The sequence below is a fragment of the Caloenas nicobarica genome, chromosome 2 (assembly GCF_036013445.1).
Source record: "Caloenas nicobarica isolate bCalNic1 chromosome 2, bCalNic1.hap1, whole genome shotgun sequence".
In the NCBI taxonomy this organism is placed as follows: Eukaryota; Metazoa; Chordata; class Aves; order Columbiformes; family Columbidae; genus Caloenas; species Caloenas nicobarica.
In genome coordinates this window covers 123,071,892-123,087,466 of record NC_088246.1, presented here as the reverse complement: position 1 = coordinate 123,087,466, position 15,575 = coordinate 123,071,892, and the positions used below count along the sequence as shown (strand labels likewise).

Genomic DNA, 15,575 nt, shown 5'->3' with positions numbered 1-15,575 from the left:
AGAACTTCTTGAGATCCATACAAAAAAAAAAAAAAAGTGTTTTCCTAACTGTCTCTCTGTCTTTTACTAAAAATAACTTACCTGTTAGAAAAGCATCCAAATATACAACTCTAGCCATATAGAGTTATAGAGTTCTTGGTCTATGAGCTATAGAATGACACCATGAAGAAGTCACCCATTTCATTAAAATAATGTTTCAATTAGAGGGTTTATGTGCATTTTTTTGGATTTTGTTTTTTGTGGGTTTTTTGAATGATCTGAATATCCTTCTGATCCTACAAGCTTGTAAACTGAAAACAAGAAAACCAAAGAAGAGAATTTAAATCTGTGCTGTCTTTCTCTGAATTGCCTTTCCTTTTGGGAGAACTCTGCTAAAATAGTAAACTAGAGTTAAAAAAAGAAAACAAAACAAAAAAAAACCAAAACAAAACCAAAACAAAACCAAACCAAAAACATTTTATGAGCTTATTGTAGCCTGAAATTGTTGACCTTCAGGTTCAGGCATCACAGAGAGCTTGAGGCATGGGCAGATTTCACTACAACTGCATGCCTTTTCCTATGTTATTGCTGACTTACCATTGCTCCACTCTTTTTACATGCTTCTTTTTATTTGCTCAATCATTTCACAGTCCAGTTATTCTTTTTGGTCAGGTGGCCTATAACATTTAGTTTACTGTCTGAAACATCTCCAAGCTTGGTACATAATGACTCGACACCATTACCAATTTCTCCCCAGCCTCTTCTTATGGGGGCTAATAAATCCTCTTTCACCAACAAGGCTATGGCAGCTACTTTGCTTTTCTTACGTGTCTTTTTAAAATAAAATATATCTTTTAATATCATGCTTTAGCCAGTTTTCAGTTATGATACCATATTTTCTACACATTAGTATGTGTCCAGTTCTGTTCCTTTTTTCGTAGCTAAAGCTTTCATTTGTGTATATAGACAGACACTTTAATACCCGCAAGTTACTGAGCTTATTTTGCTCTATATTAGTGTTCATAAATATGAATTTCCCTTTTATCTTTCTTCCCATCTATACTCCATGAGCACTCCTTTCATCTTGTTTCAGCCCTGGACTAAACTTCTCACAACTGGCATTTTAGAAAAAGAGCTTTGTCCATGTATGGCAGTAAACTTTCATATTTGTAGAAGGCCCTTGAACGCTGGAATGAGTGCTACAGTGCACAGGAAAAGCCCCTGTCCCTTTCACAGATACAACTTGTAAGTCAAGTGTATGAGTTTGTTAAAAAGGGGTAAAATGCATTTTTTTGGTTGTGTATGGTATTAAAAAGTGAGAAGCAGATTTTCTTTAATTATCATTGGAGTAAGTTGTGCTAGTTCTGAGCTTCTATTACAGCCAGTTCACTGGGTCTAAATGATAAGAAATTTTTTTCAATATATTATATTGGTTTAAATTCTTTCAATTTTAATTGGTTAAAAATGTTGATGGAAGGAAAATACTGTTATCTGATTAATTCTCTCCAAAACAATTTTTCAGAAATTCCCAACAGGAGCTATTTTCCAGATTATTTTTCACAACCTAGGCTGAATTTGTGAAATACACACTCCATCATTCTGTCCAAATGTTGTAGACTGTTTAAAAGTTACCATGGTTTGCTTTACTTTACAAAACACGAGAAAACATTAACGTCAGTAACTCAGACCGCAGATTAGCAATCAGGTAAAATACATGTTTAGCTTCTTGTCAGTGATGACAACTCAGTGGTCCTCTTCAGGACTAACCTGCAAAATTTCATCTGTAAAAACTAACATCAGAGTTCTGCTAAAAAGTGGTGGTTTTTAATATTTTCACATTAAGCCATAAGTTTTCATTGGCATGATCTTTGAATATATTTAAATTTTATTTAAAAGAATTTGAAAGAAAATTTTTGTTTGTTTGTGTGTGTTTAACTCAGTCTTAGATTTCCAATGAGCTGTAGCCCAACCCTTGATTACAATTTTATCAGTTGCATAGTTTTACTCATTGAAGTTCTTCAACTAGTCAATGTGTTGCCACCTATAACTTGTAAAGCAGGCAGTTGCTTCTGGACATGTGAGATTTCCCCACAGCTGACAATTCACAAATCTTTCCCACTTTTACTTTTTTAGATGGACAGAACGGTCATTTTATTTAACCTGTGCTTCATCATTCATGGACATACAAAACATCTGTAAGCATAGTTTCGTATCTCACTGAGTTAAAAAATGTTTGGACATGGGAAGCATATTTCAAGATGGAACATCAGAATACAATGTTGTAGAAATCCTGAGAATGTATATAGACCATACAGAAGACAAGAGAGAAGGTCCTGTAAAACTTAGAGATCTTTCAAAGAATTAGAGTTGAAAGGTACAAAGATAGGGTGAAATCATTAGAGCCTTCTCTTGAACTGTGATTCTCACTACTGTAAAGCACCTCATCAAATATCTTCCTTAAAAGAAAATAAAGTAAGACCATTGATCAAGAAGTCCTTATTTAATATGCAAGTAATTTTCTTTATGTCCTTTGAGAGAATTTGCTAGGGTTTGCATCTAGAACCTATATGGATTTTAGAAGAGAATGCAGTCAATGGAATTACTCTTTAGTTGTCATTTTTCCAAGGGCATAAACCCTGTAGATTTTATATTCCAGTATCCATGGTCTGAAGTGATGCAATTTACTTTTCTTTTAGAAAATATTCTTCTCTCTCTATGTATAAAATCTGTGACTAATCCACGTCTTCTACCTGGCTTTGAGAATCTAGGATTTACCTCTGTATATAGTTAGGATATATGAATTCTTTCATACTCAGTAAGTAAATTCGTGGCATTGGAAACACCACCCTAGTCCTTGTAGACCTGACTGATGTGGATTTTTAGTCTTTCTGTGGGCACTCCAACTTCTGGCTATGAGACAGGGTATTAATACCTTCTTTCTGTTTGTTCTCACTTTTAGAGAAAGCTGGGCTGAGAACACTATCACTCTCGCATCCACAGAGCTATAGAATTTACAGGCACTCTTTGCAAACAACAAGAGTTAGTTATGGAAATGTAACATGACTCTGACTGTCTTAACCTGAAGACAAAGCAAAGAATTGAGTCATAGTCACTATCTACCTCCCTCTCTAACCACTGTTGTCCATCTGAAGTTGCTGTAACTAACAGTGATTATTTGGGTTTTTAATTGCAGTGATCAGACTATCAATCCTCTCTTTCTTTGGACTCTGACATTCCAGATCCTTTCATGAACCTTTGGCATTCACAGTTGATATAAACTACAACACCAACGTCATTTCAATTGACATGAGATCTGTCCTAGGAGCAGTTCATCCCTTTTCTGTACCTGTTGCTAGTAATTTCTCTTGTCCATCATCATCTTATGAGGAGCTCAGGATTTTTATGTGATTTTGGAAGATCAGATAGCTTCAGCTATAGCTTAAACCTTTGGAAGTCGTTGTGCTAGAGAGTTAGACAGAAACCAGCTTATCTGTTTCTTAGAGAACAAGCTGACATAGAAAAGGACTAAGGTGGGAAGATACTCAGAATTTGTGTTCCTTTTAGGTACCTCTGATTCAGTACAGTCTTGAAATTCTTAGAAGAAAGCCCAGCCATGACAGACATTTTTAAGCTACTGTTTCATCAGTGGCAAGTGTCCCCGAATCTTCAAAAAACATCTTTTCTCTCCTATAAGGAAGATGTAATATTTGACTTCCACAGTGTCCCAGGGCATCTGCAAGTTGGTGACAAAACCTCATCAAGGCCTAAAGCATCTGGCAACATCTTTAATCACAATATGATTGAGGAGTAGTTAGGCTAATCTTCTCCTTGTAACTACTGGTGTGAAGTTAAAAGGTTCTGCAAGATCAGAGGATGATTTCTGCTTTAATTAATTCAATAGTCTAATGTTTAGTTTCGTAGTATAGTTAGGCAATCAAAAGGCAATTCAGGTTAAAGCAAAATGTTCCATTAATTATTCTTGCACAAACTCATGAGGAGTGGTTTCTTTAAATAGTGTTAGACAATAAATATTAAAGTGTCTTGATGTTCAAAGACGTTTATTTTCTCTCTTGAAGCTATGGACTGTACATGAGATGCAGTGTGATCTGTTCTTAATATTTTACAGCATCCATTACAGGCATTAGTAAACTGCAGTTGTCAGGCTGAAGGTATCCCTGGTTTTAGCCACTATGGCAATTCTTTGCTCTGTTATCACGCTTTACCAACCTGCAGGGTGCTGTGAATAAGAAAAATATCCCCAGAGATCTGGAAGTCTTGCCAAAAGATCAACACCAAAAAGTCCTTCCTGGCTACAAAGTGGTTAAAGGTTGGGTTAAAGGCTTGCAAATGCATCACTTAGATGAACCAATTACCAAAAAAAAGACAACCATGACAATTTTTAGTAGTAGGAAATGCTGTAAGTCTGCTTAAAGACTGCTTATAAATTCTCTCTTTCTTGTGAGGCATTGCTTTGTGATAGTGAGCCAATGCACTGTTCTGCCTGCATACTATAATGCCAGTGTCTGCCCACATCATCCAAGATGTATTCTGAGCAGAAATAAAGGAAAAACAAGGTCCCAGTAAATTCTCAAATAAAGTATTTAGGTGTGAAGTACGTATGAAAGATTTATCATGGAGGGTTTTTTCAGCATATGCAACCAGGTCTTACACATCAGATTTTAACCTCTTGGCTCACACTATGATAACAGACACAAGACTGTTTTTGGTAACTGAGTCATTGACTAAAAAAAAAATAATAAAAAATCTGCTCATTATAGGTAGTACTAAAATGATTTATTATTCATAAAATTTAAGTACAGTTAAATTGGGAAAAAAAAATGTATTGGCTTTGGGCTCATAACAAAAGAGCTTCTCCTGGTTTATGAGCCTCAGATTACCAAATAACCTTGACAGCTGAATCAGTGTTCCATGACAACAAGCAGGCCATTGATAAATAGCAACAAAACTATTAGACGTTGAATTTATGAGATGAGTAATAGAGAAGCTAAATTATAGGTTTACCATTTGACAAACTACAGCTTGACAAATCTGTGCTAACGTACGTGTGTGTATGTGTGCATGTACGTAAGCAAAAGAGAGAAATACAAACTTTTTAAGACAAAGGTGAATTTGATATAACATGAATGTTACAAAGACTTAAATATATTCTTTTGATAGTCATTACATTCCCAGTGTCCATTGTCAAATACCGTACAAATCACATGTAAATACTTGAAAAATGATACCACTTGTGAGGTCATTCTTCTGGTTTTACTTCCATTTTTACTTTTAAGCACCGTAACATAGAAAAGAAGGGGAATTGCTGGTAAGTGGTAGATCTTTAAACTGGCTCTTGCAATCTAATAGATTCCAGTTATAATTCAAATCCAGCAGTTTAAGAGGTCACCAGCAAAAGCAAGTGTATATTCTACTGGATTTGAAAAAGCTCTTCCTGTCCTATGGAGAGCAATTTACGCTTCCTAAGCAAAAAAGAAACAACTGTGTTTTGTCATCTTCCTGCAAGCAGAGTGGAAGGCGTCAGGAATTATTTTACTTGAAGCTGTTTCTCATGTATTCACTTATTTTAAAATGGTGGGAACTATAGAGGAAATTTGGGTGAGTGGTTGCCTGTGTACAGAAAAATATACCATAAGGACAAGCTAAGGTATTAGTGTTTCACAGAGAAGAAAATTTCTAACATGAGCAATGTGCTTGCAGGCAGATTTGTGGGCCTCCTGTCCTGACATTGATGCAGCAGCTTTTTATTTACTGCTGTAAACTGTGGTAGTTACAGTCAAGTGGGATTCCTGTGCTCTCATTTCCCAGAGCAGATCTGCAGATGGCAGGTGGCAGCAGTGCCCCTGCACTGGTCCTGACTGTGGTCTGCTAACACCTGAGCTGGGCTATCTTTCACAGTTGTGGTGAAAAAACGTGTTTAATAGCTGTTGTGTCAGCCCACAGTGGTGGTCTTATAACATCATGTTACTAGAAAAAGGTTGTACTTAATGAGCAAGGATACAGCAGTCAACTTACCTTCTTACCACATTTTCCCTTAACTTGGCTGGAAGATACACAATTGTCAGACAATTTACAGGATTAAAGCTGAAGAGCTAGATGAAGTTCTTTGACCTGTGTTGCACAAGAGGGCATACTAGGTGATCTAATTGGATCTTCTGTTCTAAAAATCTATTAATTATGCTTGTGTAAGAAATAGCTGTAGTTTCATCAAAGGGGAATTAAATACTGGAAATTCATCTTGTCTTAAACACTCTCACACTATCTACTAGAGGTAAACTTGAAGATTGACAAATAGATGAGAAAGATTAAAAGCAAACCTAGTGAAGTTTTTGGTTGTATAAAAAAATTGTGTGTGAAGGGTTTTCAAACATTTGTCATTTATCCAATTTTCCTGAAACAACAGAAATGATATAAATTTTTGTTCACAAATATGAATTAAGAAACTCTTGATAGTATTTTCTTAGAAATAAATTATGCATATTTTTTTACACCACCTCCATCCCCTATGTCTGTTATATGGGCATCATTTTCAAGGGGATGCTTATACCATTGTGATTCTGACCTTTAATGTGATATTTATGTTATCCTCTATTCATAAACAGAGAAATAATACAGAAGCCATAGTGTATTCAACTACAGCAGGTGCTTAGCGTCCAGCATTCCTGATGTCCATAGCATTTTAGCTTTCAGAAGATCAAGAATATCTAATGTGTTTAAGATGCACATGGTAGAATTTTAACATTCCCCCTAAAACGCAAATCTTTGTATTTCCATGTCCTTCATGTTTGCAATGGTGGATTGCCAAAAAGGTGCTTAGCCAAAAATGGGTATTTTTTTAACAAAAAGCTCAAGATAGTCATATGCTTTCATCCAAAACAATCAGAACCTGAAGCCAATTTAGTGCATGTAAGACACCTTGGAAGGATTAATTTATGCTGGTGAGCTTGTAATATGTGTAACCAATAGGAGTTCCCTGCATACATGGATTTTTTGCAAATCTTGCAGTTAAGTCAGTGAGCCAAATATAAAATCCAACACCTAAGGGCATTGTGTAGATTTGTAATGCACCCTCGGGGTGCCTAAGGTTGAGAAACCATGGAGTGGATTACACAGATTCATATATGTAGCTTTTTCATCTCTGACAGATATAATATGAGCACTATTATTGATACTACATAAATTTCTTAGAATACTATGTGTAAAAGAACAAGAAAATAATGCTAAATCACTTATGCAAAAGGTTATTAAAAAAAAAAGTGTTGAAGGTTCAAGCCTCCTTAGTGAGGTGTTGTATGGTGTAACACCTATATGCCATACCAATCAGCTGCATGGCAGCAAAGGCTTTGTTAAGTATCTTTAGAAGTAAATTAATATGCGGATCAATATGTGGATCTTAAAGGAGCTGAAAGAAGTATACCAAATCTGGGAACAATGTCCCCATTTGAAACACTGCCCTCTCTTCTCATGTTGGTTATCTGAAAGTTGGGCATCTAGACTGGGCAAGGTCTTTCCAAGGGGATGGCTCACCCTGTTTGTCAGATAGTTCTATTTTGAAGGGGGGTGAATTGTCCCCTGGAGGAACCTTTTTCCAAAGCATGTATAGAGACCTGAGAAGAGCTTAAACTAGGCATTTATGGCTGGAATTAATGAAATGAAACCAATGGCTGGGACCGATTATTGAAAAAGGAACCGTATGGCAACATTTTCTGAGGGTACAGTGTGATTCGCACAGGTTTTATGCTGTTGAACTCAAGGTGCGTAGTTGGATATCCATAACTGATGTAAAGGTAACAGAGCCAGAGGCTCAGGATGTGGTAGTATAACTAGTGGTGTATTTTTCCCTTTAGCTGTTTCTCTGGATTATCAGCCCAGACTACAATCAGTTCATCTTTTCCTGGGTGTGTTTATTTTACTGCAGAGCTGGTCTTAGAACAGCATGTACTAATTAAGGATTAAGGATGTTGGGTTATGTCTTTTTTTGGTTTTGTCTTCCTCATCATTCCCTTTCCCTTCAACAAATTTTGGCAGCAGTGAAAAGAAATGGGACTTGCCTGTGCCCTGGACTTTGAGTACATGAGCTAAAATTAAACATCCACTGAACACAAATTGCTGAAACTGCAAGTGAATTAATATTTTGTCAGTCTTCACTTTTATACTTAGATTTAAAGTAAGCGATGGTGCTATTTTAAAAAAAATTTACCCCTCACTTCTCCCCTATTTTTCTCTATCATTGCCAATTGATCATTGCAGTGCCTACAAATGCTCCATGGCTAAGAAGAGAAAAGCCGAAGAACAGATATCAGGTGTCCCTGTCAACAAAAGGAAGTCCCTGTTGATGAAGCCCCGCCACTACAGCCCCAGCTTGGAATGCAAAGAAGAAAATGAAGACAAGACAGACTTACAGGAAGACATCAGTGTCCTTGAAAGCAGCTCAACTTCAGGTAGTCATGCAGTGTGACTCCCTTTCTTCCTGAATTCCACAGGGAGGGACATACGAAACAGTATTTTCAAAAAGGATACAGAATGTGTTTGACTTTTAGCAGAGTTGGAATGGTTCATTTCTGTCTAAGTTTAACCATCGTACTTCCAATTATTTTGTACAATAACTCCTCCTGGGGTCTTGTAAATGGTTTGTAGGTCACACAGAGAGACAACTACTGCAGCAGGTCAGATATGGAGCAGCATCTGCTTCTTCACTAGCTCTGTCAAAGAACAAGGTTAAGCCCACCACTGAGAAAAACACATTTATGAAGAGCATAATTTCACTGGAATATATAGAGCTCTTAGGAGGAAAAAAAAAAAAAAAATCTTAGCAAAACATTGTTGACTTTAACATTTAGCAAAGCAATTTCATGCATGTGACTGCTACGTGTGTTCTGTTTAATGTGATTATTGTACTCAGCACTTTTATACTTGTTACTCCAACTCTGCTAAGCCCAGTTTATAGAAATTTCTACAGTGTGTATCCTGCAAAATATGGAAGAGGACAGGGAGACAGAAAGTTATAGCTGCAGTATGTTTTTTTTTTCTTTCTAATATATATTTATATATATTCAGGATGAAAAAAAAGTCAAACTAAACTAGCTGTCACACATTTGTTTCAGAAGTCCACACAAGTTGTTAATCAGACAAGTGAGAAGAAATCAGTGAAATACATTCCACATTTGTTTTAAAGGGAAGTCATCATTAGATAGCAAAAGTCAAGATAAAAGTGATGTGATCTGGCCTTGAGAAATTAGTAATCACAGATACTATGAAAACAGAGTGAACTTATATTCCACTCAGTTGCTGATTGCTACAGGAGTTTAAAGGTGATTTATTTTCCACTCAGTTTCTTGTACCATCTTCTCAAATATTTTGGAAGGACAGTGAGCTAGATAACCTCATCTAGGCTCCTTCTTCCTCAAAAGGTTGTATCTGATAATCTTTTGAGGTTCCTTCCAGGCCAGGCTGTTTTATGATTCTATGATGAACTGAGATTAGGAGTTTATGTCTTTATCCACGTCAAATAAATTTTCCTTAAAACAAAACCAAACCCCCAAAATGTATGCATATGAATAGTATAAAACAAATAGAAGAAGGAGGCGGTCTTTCTGATTAAAGAGTCAAATCCTGGTTTTATAACATCAAAATCAGTGGAGGTCTTTCTCTCATTTCTATACGGCAAAGAGCAGTTTGAGTAAGAGTTCTTGTATGTTATATTTGTTTGGGCCTTTATTTTTTTTTGAGATATATAGATTTTAGCTAATTATTCTTGTGTTGATTCAACTTGGTTCCTGGCCATCCAGGGCTGCCTCAGTAATGTGTTTTTCTTTCCCTTGTGTCTGTCCTCTGCACAGTTTGAAGAACTCGCTGAAGGGAAAGCACTATGATGAGTGTAAAGGTAGAACTTGTGCCATATACAGCTGGACCAAAGTTATTCAACTGGTTCTTTTTTTTTTAAAAAAAGATGGCAATTGCTGGGCCAGGTCTATTGATATAAATGTAGGGGAACCCTATTTGCACCTAGCCCTTCGGTCAAAAGAAAAAAGCCACCTTCCTTCAAAAATATGTATTTGATACAAGTGAGATTTCTCAAAACCTGCTTGTGTCAATGATACTACAACCTATCCCTTTTGCATTAATTTTGCCAGCTACAAAACCAATTTCAGCTAAAGCGTACAGCTGGTCTGGATATGTAGGCAATATTTGTAATATTGCTCATTTTATTATGAACTCATGATTCTTGTAGGTTGATCAGTTAACACTTCAGTTCATGGTTTGATGCAACTGCAAACAAAGCTGAGTTTTGATTATTTTTAAAGTAAATTTACAGCCTGTAGAAGTGAAAAGCAAAGCTGGGACAGGTGAACCATTAAGACTGGTTCAACAACAAATTTTTAAACATTGCATTTAAAAATTGCTGATTATTTAAGAAGCAAAAATCTGTTATGCATTTATATTATTTTTCGTCTTTCATACAGAAAAATAACTGAAAAGACTTGTTACTATCATCAAGGTTTGTTTTGTTTTCTTTTGTTTTGAAGGATGAGAGACTTATTTTAAAACTAGAACTTATTTCCTTTTGAAATAACCCACTGCTGGGATTTTGCTATTCTCTAAATGGCAGAAGAGCAAATAATAAAAAACCATTTGACTGAAGTTGGTCGTAGGGCCAAATCATCATTCTTACTTGCAGAGATATGAAAAGACTGCAGACTTCTTTATTCAGAATACTGCAATGTGTGTGGTACTAGACTAGCTGCTAAAAAGTTACACTAAGGTTTACAGAGATTTTTTTTAAACACAACTTTGTGAACACAGTGCATAAGGCCACCTCTCCCCACATGAGTTCAATTTTCTGAAGAAGAATAAGAATTAATCAATATTTTCTTTTAACATATAACAAACAGTTGAACCAAACAATTATGTAAACTGGAAATGACCCAAAATGCTAACAGTTTGGCACCAGTAAAGTGAAATGCATTGTGGTGCACATGTGCATTTTTGTCCCCCTTTTCCCCTTCACAATAATCTGCACTTAATAGGAATATTTTAAACTATGTAGCTAAGCAACAGAGGTAATTGTTGCTTTCTAGAGCTTTTGTTAGGCACTCTAACACAGCCCAAATATGCATAATTAGGTATAATGTCTATAAATCATTATTGTACACATGTGGGTAGTTAAGTGGATTGAGAGAATAGTTCAATGAATTGGACATATTCACTGAAAATGCTTTTATTTGTTTTCTGTAGTTCATAATACTTTAAAATTATCATAACCCTTTACACTTTCTCGTAATAGCTCGCTGTGTTATTGAGAGAAACTTCATTTGCATTTTAGACTATGCTTAATTTATTATTTAAACCTGGACTACTTCTGATTCAGGAGAGAACAGACATATCTTATGAAATAGTCTGCGCTTGTTTATTCATCCTCCTTTCTAGGAAGTAAAATGTTAAATTTTTCAGTTTATGTTGAATAGATCCCAACAAAAGAATGTACCCTATAATCAGCATTATTGAAGGGGCTAGTGTTGTGACTAAATTCTTCCCTTCATCCAAAAATGCTTTTAGTTACTATGGCAATATTTACTTGATCCTGGCAAACCAGTGTTGATTTTAGAGAGATAATTACCAGAAAGAAAGATGATGGAGATGTATTTTTGAGTGTCCTTGTCAGAGGAAATGTTTATAAAAAATTAAATGAGATACAAAAGGCATATTGTCTTCCACATCGACAACCTCTCCTACATGCAGCCTCTATTACCTGCTGGCTGCTACTTTCCTTCTGAAGAAAGATGTTTATAAAAACAGGATGCACTTCAGTGGTGTCTTTAACAAGTCCTTTATGAGCCTGTACATAACAACTATTTCTGTTTGCTTGTGCATGACCTGATCTATCACTTAGTGTGGCAATTCAGTGGTGACCAGAAGCTTGCCCTTTGTGAAGTATTGACGTTTTTTCCAGCAAGGTCTTTCAGAGGATCTGGGATGACTGGAAAAGTAATTAATGTCCATTTTGAGAAAATATTTGGGAATCTTCGGTGAAAGAAAAGTGAAAATAGATCAGAGAAATTTTAATTTCTGCATGTACTTGTATGTATTATATGCAAATATCATGTAGACTGTGTGTATATGTATAGTATCTATCTATATATGGCACATATTTAAATGAATGTATACAGATGTGCATGTGTTCTAAAATAATATACGTCTTCAGCATCAGTGAAAAATGGTGACATTTATTTCTAATATAGTTTTGGAGCTATAATATAAAGTAGATATAATCTCAGAAGGGCTTTTGTGTAAAGAAATGTCAATTGGTAAGTAAATATCTTCATATCACTTCTACCAGACACAAAACACAGTTATTCTTACATATTTTTCTCTTGCATTTTTGTCATGCAGAGGAAAGTACTCCAAAATCATCTGAGGAAACCCCTCATCCAGGTGGGCATGAAAATTCCAGTCAAAGAAAAGATAACTACTCCAGCTATCAAGATGCTGTGGCCACATCTTTGATGAACAAGGGAAAATTAGCAAAAGATGCACCCAGTCGAACAGTGGCTGAAAATCTGGATGACAGTGGCATTCAGTCCTTAAAAACAGAAAGTGATGACACTGATGAATGTTATGTGATTAACTCAGCTGAAGGAAAGGCAAAGACTGTTATTTCTGACACAAAATACTGTTCATCTGAGGAAAATGAAAGTAACTCTGAAACTATGGACAATGAGTGGGACAGCTCCTCTAATTTCTCGGAAGAAACTAGTGTAAAGCCCCTTGTAACTCTGAAGTACATGGTAGAGCGTAATCAGCCTAGCATCCTGGAAGTCCCAGAAATTAAGAAGGAAGAGGTAGATTTTGGCCCCTGTGGAACACTTTGTGACTCAGAAACAGAACTAAGAGCACCCCAGGAGTCTCACCCAGATCCTTTTGAGAAAAGAATTCAGAATCCCTTCCCTGAAAGCGAAGAAGATGACAACGAGTGCCTGTCAGAAATCACAGAAGTGTCAGTTGAGCTGGACAAAACAAAAGGGAACTTGAGTTTGCTAGAACAAGCAATCGCTCTGCAGGCAGAGCAGGGGCATGTGTTCCACAGCACCTACAAGGAACTGGATAGATTTCTTCTGGAGCATCTAGCAGGGGAAAGGAGACAAACCAAAGTTACCGACATTGGTGGGAGACAGATATTTAGCAACAAACGTAAGGAAGTATTTTTGACTGTTCTTACTGGCTTAAGCATTTATCCTGTGATTGATAGAGTATTCTGAGCTGGGTTTTATAGCAACAGTAAAGAATCTGGAATTTAGCTGGTAATTTTGTTAATTATGTACCTTCACACTAGTGCCTTGCATCTAACCAGGTTAAACGCTAGGTACTTGGCTTCCTGCCAAACCGCTATGTGAAATGATCAGTAATGGGTACTAAAAGGGTTGTGTAGCTGGCACGGATACTCCTTCTCCTTTTCCTCCTCCTCTACCTCCTCCTTCATAGGGCGCTAATACATACCTCCTAAATTTCAGCAGCCAAAAGAGAAGACATTAAAACAGTGCTTAAGGAAAGGTTAGAGTGAAAAGCTGGCCTCTTCCAAACATACCGCCTAATTCCTAAGCCATGTGTTTTCTCAGTTCGGTCTACTTCATGTATCAACATTATATTTAGCTACAGCCAGCATTTCTGAGCCAAGAAAGCACAAGCCATGCTCTTCTGCCTCATTCACCATCAGCAGAATTACCAGTAAGTTCCAAAATCTTTATAATTTCTGATGGTTTGCAACATCCTGCAAAGCTGTAGGAACATTGCTCCGTTTTCGGTACTTAATCAGGTTTCCAGAAGTGGAGATTTAAAAGATTTGGGTTTGATTTATAAACTGGTCTGTCTGCTATGAAACTCCTCAATTGAGGATAATTACAGAACATCAAGAGATGTCATTTTACGAGCACAGTCCCTGCTGCAGCAAGTAACAATAAATTCATCTGTCCTTTGAGTTTTCTTTTTGGGCTTCCAAATATACTGAGGTCACCCCAGCATTGCTGCAATTTCTGCTTTTGATAGATTATTTACTTTGGTACTCCTAGTGTTACTTTAGAGTAGTTCCTGGGTACATTGCAAATATTACACTAGTTTAGTTATCTAAAGTATTTAGTGTATAAGATAACTGACAAGTTTTTTAGGAGCTGCAACTATAGAATATTTCCTGCGGTATTTGGGAAGAATATGCATGCATCTCATTTTTCTGTCTCAAGCAGTCTTTTCATTAGCATGTCAAGCTGTGCATGCAAGGTATTAGTCTACCTCCTTGCTAAACTACATGAATCTTTATTTGCTCAGATGACTATGGTATATGCAGGAATTTTATAGATACCTTTTCTTATCCTGAGACTAGCTATGTTCACCAGGTTTACATTGGAGTCAATGTGATTTTCTCACAGCACACATAGGAAGGAGCAGTGATGGTAAGCATAGCAGAATCTGACCCTTCCTGATCTGCCTCCTATTATTATTAGCTGTAGTTTGCAGGTCAGTTAAGAGGTAATGCTCATGGATGAACAAACTAGATTTTGTTCAGATCATATAAACACTATATGATTTTAGGCAATTTAGTATCAGGCACAAAAATTTTTCACTTTACATTATTAACTTTTTTATTTTTGAAAAATTTACCATGAAATCCATCAGCTCTTAATTTTCTCTCTTGGATTCCACATTGGAAAAAAATGGCTTAAATTTATATTTTTCCATCTTTTAATGATGAACCTTTCTAATTAGTGGGGTAAAAAATTAAATCATATTTCAAGCTCCCTCTATTTTCTGTCCACTATTGCAGCACATTCTATTTGCAGTGATTCTAAAAGGCATGTGGTCTCCTGTTGATGCTCAGCCTTATTTTCTTTCCTCCCTATTTTTTATTTTTTTTTTTTACCTGAAGTCTGGCCAAGAAGTTTAACCCTCAGCTGTCTCTGGCGATTGTGTCCCTGAGCACATCCTACCTTGCAGTCCAACAAATCGAGGTTGAAGGAGGCTGCTGCCTGTGCTGGCTGCAGCTGTTTTCTCCCCCAGCACTGAATGCTGTTGGCAGCCAATCACAGAGGGAGCTAAAACCATCCTCAGCAATTTATGCGGCCACTTCCTCCAGATTTCTCACAAGAGAATTTCTGGACTCAAATTCGCCCATTTCTCACCCAGACTTTTGATCCTGCATTGGAAATCAAATAAAGGCTTTCTGACCAGTGCTTCTTGCACAATTCTAGGTGCATGAAACAAAAATTGGGATTGCACTGTGGCCATTCCAGAGTGGTAGCTGTGAGGCTGGGCTGAGACCTCGCTTTTGAAAGGGTATCGGCTGCTCCATGTTTTCACTGTCATTGTGGGCTGCTCCACAAAGCAGCATTGCCATGTGTACCAGAGGGAGCTGCTTGCCTTGCCTCTCAAATGTAAAGTGGCATGTATTCAGTTCCCTAACAAAGAACCTACAGCCTAGAGATCTGCGATATTTAAGGAAAGGCTTCTGGTTTGAAATGCTTTTTGTTTGTTTGTTTGTTTGTTTCACACCTCAGCTTTTATTTGGTTGTCCCAGCTTCCTGGAATCTGAC

General features: G+C 36.7%; 1 protein-coding gene across 5 annotated transcripts in view; it reads left to right on the top strand.

Moving 5' to 3' along the window:
- ST18 (ST18 C2H2C-type zinc finger transcription factor) overlaps positions 1 to 15,575 on the top strand; it is a 165,246-nt gene that overhangs the window by 108,799 nt on the left and 40,872 nt on the right. For 2 of the 5 annotated variants that reach the window (XM_065628046.1, XM_065628047.1), the window contains 2 exons: positions 8,248 to 8,438; positions 12,388 to 13,185. In XM_065628046.1, the coding sequence (XP_065484118.1) occupies positions 8,248 to 8,438; positions 12,388 to 13,185 (989 nt within the window). Of the gene's footprint in view, positions 1 to 8,247; positions 8,439 to 12,387; positions 13,186 to 15,575 lie in introns of those variants that run through there. The other 3 variants (XM_065628048.1, XM_065628049.1, XM_065628050.1) reach the window with 3 other exon arrangements.